This window comes from Argentina anserina, chromosome 7 (assembly GCF_933775445.1).
Source record: "Argentina anserina chromosome 7, drPotAnse1.1, whole genome shotgun sequence".
Taxonomy (NCBI): Eukaryota; Viridiplantae; Streptophyta; class Magnoliopsida; order Rosales; family Rosaceae; genus Argentina; species Argentina anserina.
Window position 1 is genome coordinate 20,641,209 of NC_065878.1, and position 6,559 is coordinate 20,647,767.

Consider the following 6,559-nt stretch of genomic DNA (forward strand, 5'->3'; position numbering starts at 1 on the left):
ACTTTCATGAATTTTGTCTTCAAGTCGAGAGTAAATTGCATACTAGCTTGCAGCTGCTACACTTTCAACTGTTAAAATGCCTTCATGTAGTGGTAGTCTTTAAATGGTGACAAGGTAATTTAGGTGTTTACCGAGTAACCAATAGTTGTAATTGTGCTCAATGTTAATCAAAATTTCTGCACATTTTGTTTCTGTTAGACGTTTTTTATATTAACAAATTCCGAATATATGGCACTATAGTTCATGCTTCCTATTGATCATATAAAGTACAGTAGTGTTAGTGTTCCATACCATAAAATTGTAGAACTCAAATAAACTAATTGCAAATTCTACTCCTTTGTTCACAAAAATTTGAAACTTTAACTTGTCGGACCTGACAATAAACTGCAGTTAAAATGTTGCATACCTGTACATATTGTATCAGATTTGCATGCACAGCTTAAATCTTGTCATTGCTATCTTCTGCCATGTTTATTTACTACACGCACATTATTCTTAAGCAGTTAAGCATATACAGTACCTGAGCTAGATATTTCCTGAACACACTGTAGGTAGAAAAAGGATCCAGATACCTCTGCTTTGTGTCCAACATTATTGCTCCTCCACGCTGATCAACAACAGTCTGAAGGACATGGAATCTGTGAAGTAGATGATTACAGGTGAGCTGAAAAGAAACTGTGTTATGCTTCAAGTTAAGCCAAAACTTGTTTTAAGAAAAAAGTGAGAAAAAGAAAAACTGTTTGGATATAAACTCTAAGACAGAACAATGGCAAAACTGTATAAGCGTTCTTCAGAGCAAACTTCCCAAGTCTTAGGGAAGAAAGTACTTCCAAGCCAGCCATGCGTTTGAATGAGAAAGATATTTACATACTGCTAGTTTAGAAGGTTCTCAGTGTTTAGACTTCACAGTAAATTTAATGCCAAATTGTTGTCATGCTCGCAGATTAACATGAATAATTGGCCAGTAAAAATACATGGTTTTTGGAAATCTTAGACACAGTTCCTTTGGAGACGGACTGAGATTTCTGAGTAGATCACTTGCAACTATAGACTGGAGTTTGATGGGAGAAAGTTGAATACCGAAGTGTTCATGATCCACGGAGAGAAATGACACGGTCTTGAATCAACTTCCTTTCCCAATCTGCCATATCCTGAAATGCATATTCAGGAAGATTCTCAAATGGCTCCTTCCACGGATCTTTTTTGGCCAGATCATAAGTAGCTCCTTGTATCGCCCTCTTATTGGGTCCACATGGTCTCTTGAGAGTCAATGCATCATATGCTGCATTGAGCTGCACATAGCCACAATACAGAAGCAATGAACGTCTCAATTTCTCAAATAATAAAGTCTTAATTCAGATTTCATAGTATTTTAGAGTTCACCGACGCCTTCGTAATACATTGTTGGAATGCTGAAAAGTTCAAATATAAATACAGCATATAGATAAACAAGGACTCTCACAGACATTCATTCCAAGGAACCAGTACATGTAAGCTATAGCCACAGCAGGGGCCCTTCCCAGTCCGGCAGTGCAATGCACGTACACTTTTCCTTTTCCCTCAGATATGGCCCATTCCAGTGATGAAACTGCTTTCCGTAGACCATTTCGCAAGGAATGTGGATCAAAATCCTTTGCCTGTAAACGAAAGGTAAATGCAGAAGTTGTAACATCTATGAAAGTTTGAATATTCAATGAATGGTTCCCCACAACCTGAAAAAAAAAATCAATGTTAAATGAATAATGCAATGAATATTATCTCACAGGTCACCTCATGTGACGGATTCCGACTTCTTTACATCTTTCTATGATCGACTGCAAGTCAATCCCCAATATTCAACATCATTGTCCTGCTGCAAGTTTAGAATGTATGCCACATTCTCTTCTTCTCTCAGGTGATCAATATCTTCTGGTTTCTGAGGTTGGGAGCCCACAATCAAGTTATCAGTTATCAGTGTGTAGTTCATGCCTGAACATTGGACAGTAACAATCACATTAGCTGAAGAACCAGATTCAAGTTCATATTAACATTGGCAATTGCTTAATGCAAATCCCAAACTCCCTAAGGTCAAACTTCACCTATTATCATGCTCCTAGCATCCTAGTTATTCTAAATTTGACATGAAGATAATGCAACATAAGGTTCTGATTCATCAATAAGTGATCTAAAGACTGTTTGGATATAAATTTGACTAAAATGACAATTTTTGCTGCTTAAGTAGTTCAAATTATCAGAAGGCGTTTCAGACAAATTAGCTAATTTTTCCCACTGTTAAAGAAGAACAGCTTTCTGGGCCAAAAAGGAGAAAGGAGAACAAGAATAACATATTCTCCGGTGCAATGTATACTGTTTATGTGGCACCCACTTCCCAAAGTATTAAACTTTATCAACCTCTATATATCTTGTGCAAAGTTTCTTTTTAAAACCTGGCCCATTTTCTAGAGAAAAGTTGCAATGGAAAGTCAAATAGTCTACCACATTCTAGTGAAAGATCACAGCAAAAAAAGCTACCCACTTACTAAAAATCCAACCTTTTTCGATTCATATGAAAAATCTCAAATCCACCACAACAAAAATCAGACTAAATTCAAACAACCTAGACAATGGGGTTTGGTTTTCAATTCCCAAATGTGAATGCGGCAGATGACAATTAAAATAGTACTAATGATGGATAAGAGAACTGACCCAGATCATGATGATATTCATATGGGTTCCTCATCATCCTCTTCATAGCTGTATTGTAATCCTCAACCACTTTGTTTGAATTTGAGGCTGAACTGCTTGTGGGTTTCTTTTCAGTTCCACTCTCTGGCAATCCACAATAGACTCTGCTCACTTCGAAGGGTTTGTTGTAGGAACCCATTAAAAAATTGCATGAAGCTTTCTTCATCTTATTCAAGAACACATCTTTTTCCAGAGGAGCTGTGAACACTGAGCTTAAACAACTGTTCCCAGCACTTGCCATCTTTCCTGTCCTCTTTTGGTTCTCTCAGATACTGTGATTTGGGAACCAGAAATTATATACCACGACAACTGGTTTGTCCAAAATGCCCTTATCCTTCAGAAAAAACTACTACTTGTGAGTTCCAAGATATAATAATTTTAGGATCTCAGGTTTTCATGTATAATATTGATTGTTCAATTTACTTGGGTAACAATGTTCTTAATCCAATACACAATTTACAAATATATTATGGGTTTGGAGAACGGAGACCATCAATTTGTTGACACACTAGCTCATTAACATAATCTAAACTGGTGTCAATTCACTTGAGAACCTGCATAGATGTCCCTAATCCTATGCTCATCTTGTCTCCTGGATCAATGCCTTGAAGTGTTTAAAACAAATACAAATTGGGGCTTTTAGGATTAGAGAGAAGCACATGCACCACCACCATGTTTCATGTTTCATGTCAGATCAACATAGGCAAGAATATGTTCTCAACTCAGCTTTGCCCCTTCTCCTTTTTCCTTTCTTTAGTCTCATTGCAGAATTATGGTTATGATGGCAATAAGAATATTAATCATCTGTCATTTAGAGCAGCTTAACCAGCCAATCATGTTCAGCAGATTCTGACTGTATCAATTATTATGTACAAAGAAAAAAACAGATGATAATTCTGGTGCTTTTGGTGCAATATGTTAAATGCCCACTTGAACAACACAATTGGACAGGTGTTTGGTATCAGAATTCCCCACTAATCCTGCCTTCAAGAACCTTGTGAGTTGTGGTTTTCATGGGGCCAATTCCAAGATTTGCTTCTGAATTTTATGCAACTTTTTCCAGATCTTGACATGAGAATCACTTGTTATTCTGAATCTGAAGTTTGATTTTACTTCATGTCCTTAGTGTGCTCATGAACTGGACACTGGCTAGTACCAATGTACCACTACTTCTTAACCATATTTTAAGATCAATATCTTGGCAATAAAAATGCATACTTTATGCTCTCTTCTTTTCCATTGTTTAGTCCTAGACTCCTAGTTAGTACCAGAAATCCAGAATCAATTACAAAGAATATTACGTAAATGAGATTTGGGTCAGGTAATGAGGTCTCGAGTATAACAAGCAAACCTCCGATAATATCACAAACAAAATATCATGAAGGCTTCTTCTTTCACATTGTCTCGATCATCTATCATAACCATTACAGTAACCCATCAAAAGAATTTAATCGAAGAATTACACAGGCTTAAAGCATTAAGTATGTCATACACCGGTCACAAAATATGAAATACAAACTAAATTGTGAAGCACTGAAGCGTGTCAAATTTATAGTGATAGTACAAATTTTTTCGGGTCACAAAAGTGTAAAGGCAAGAGTTAAACAATATGTAAGTATTTACATTAATGAATATCACCAATTTCCTACATTTGAGAACTGAAAATTAATCTCCACCAAAGTAGAAAGAGGAGGTTAAAAAAACCTAAACTTCAAGCTCAAGTACTTTCGCAGTTGAGTCTGCTCTGGACTGATCATGCACCACCCCATTGCCGTTGACTGCAACAGCTTCTTCTTCTTCTTCACCTTTCAAAACTCCTAGCTTCACTAAAAGTTCTCTACTCCAATCCCACAGGTGAAGAACAATAAAGGTTCCAATCCCACCAATCAGCCCATAGGCTATTGAATACGTCAACGGCATCAGTATCAAAGTCACAAACGCCGGGATCGCCTGCCTCATATCATCCCATTCTATCTCCACTACCGACTTCATCATCAGCACACCCACCAATATCAGCGGCGGCCCCACCGCCCACGCCGGAATCGAAGCCAACAACGGCGTGAAGAAAAACGCAAAGAAAAAGTACCCCGCCGCCGTCAGCGCTGTCAGCCCCGTACGCCCGCCTTCTCTTATCCCCGTTGACGACTCGATAAACGCCGTCACGGGTGACGTCCCTAGCAAGGACCCGACCACGATCGACGTGGCGTCCGACATGAAAGCGAAGTACTGCCCTTCAAAATTACCGTTTTGGTCCATAAATCCGGCGAAGCGTGCCATGGAACAGAGCGTCCCCGTCGTGTCCAATATGTCTACGTATAGGAACGTAATTAGGGCTTCCCAGAAATACCCTTTGCCGAAGCTCTTGAAGCTGAGGGCCCCCGCCGTGGATTTGATCGTGTGTACGTCCACGACTTTCTTGAAATACTCGTACGCGGCGTTGCCGGCGTCGGTGTTCGGGAATGCCGTTACTTCTGTATTACGGAACCACGACACGGCCGTGACGAACACGATGCCATAGATCATGGCCCCCTTAACGTTTTTGACGAGGCAATACGCAATGATGACGAAGCCGACCACTCCGAGCCAGAATGTGGGGCTCTCCATGCGGTCCCTGGTGCAGAATATGTCACCGGAGACCGTGCCGCCAGCCACAAGGCTGACGGTGCCATTGGCAGCCGCCACGACGGGCGCGAGCATAGCGCGCGACGAGCTGGGGCAGGCTCCGAGCGTGACGAGTGTGGAAGAGCTGTAGCCGATCAGTCCAATTCCTTGGTTGGATTGGAGGCCGATGAAGGCGAGGAAGAGGCCGATGCCGGCGGAGGAGCTGATCCTGACGGGTTTAGGGATCAATTTGGCGAGTTGGGCCCGGAGTCCGATTGCGGAGATGAGGAGGAAAATCAGACCTTCCATGAAAACAGCTGCCAAGGCGCTCTGGTATGAGACGTTGCCCGAGCCGTGAAAACCGACGACGGTGTAGGCGAAGTAGGCGTTTGTGCCCATTCCGGGAGCTAAAGCGAGAGGAAGGTTGGCGAAGGCGCCCATGATGAGGCAGCCGATGAGGGAGGAGGCGACGGTGGCGACAATGAGGTCTTTCCGGACGCGGTCAAGGCAGGCAGCGTAGCCGGGGTTGACCGGGTCGAATTTGCACGAAGCGTCGGGCTGAATGACGGTCCCGGTGCAGTTGGTGGCGGAGAGGGAGGGGTCGGAGCAGAGGGGGATGCAGTCGGAGACGGAACATGTGCCGCCGGAGTCTGTTAGAATGGAGGCGTTGACAGCGAGGATGTAAGCCATGGTGAGAAAAGTGGCGGTGCCGGCGCGGAGCTCGGTGGTGAAGGTGGAGTTGCGCTCGGTGAGTTTGAAGCGCTTGCCGACTCGGCTCTTGGCGACGTAGGTGTTGAGCCTAGTTAAGTGACTCGGCTTTGCAGGCGGCGGAGGAGCCTCCATGACCATTGGGTGGAGGTGGCCGGAGGTTTAGTTGTTCAGAGATTTTGAAAGGGTGAGTTTTTGTATATATAGTAATTGGGGATGAAGGAGGAGATGGAGGACTTGCGTATAAAGAGAGAGATTCCAAGAGAAGATCCTCTTCCTTTTTTAATGTGAAAAAGGTGTGTTATAGGAGTTCCCATATAGATTAGATTCATAGTTTTTCTAAATCGGTTTTAAATGTTTTTTAAATTAAATCGGTTTTTATTTGTATTTTGATGAACTTTTTTTGTTTTTATCGAATGTATATTGATGAATTTGATCGATCCTGATCAAATAAATTGCTATATTGTTTCCATATAATTCTTGCATTATATAAGACGAAATTTTTCATAGTCTATGAGAGTATTAT

The 6,559-nt window shown here is 41.6% G+C and overlaps 2 protein-coding genes across 2 annotated transcripts; both read right to left on the reverse strand.

Moving 5' to 3' along the window:
• Positions 1-1,055: 1,055 nt before the first annotated feature.
• On the reverse strand, positions 1,056-2,970 carry LOC126802879 (phosphoglucan phosphatase LSF2, chloroplastic). The gene is given in 5 exon segments (XM_050530587.1): positions 1,056-1,292; positions 1,467-1,637; positions 1,764-1,825; positions 1,828-1,968; positions 2,686-2,970. Coding segments are annotated over 5 exon segments (858 nt in total). The 5' UTR covers positions 2,966-2,970; the 3' UTR covers positions 1,056-1,088.
• Positions 2,971-4,251: 1,281 nt separating this feature from the next.
• Positions 4,252-6,269, reverse strand: LOC126802227 (adenine/guanine permease AZG1). Its single transcript, XM_050529819.1, has one exon. The coding sequence runs from the start codon at positions 6,172-6,174 to the stop codon at positions 4,429-4,431; it is 1,746 nt and encodes a 581-aa protein (XP_050385776.1). The 5' UTR covers positions 6,175-6,269; the 3' UTR covers positions 4,252-4,428.
• Positions 6,270-6,559: the final 290 nt, after the last annotated feature.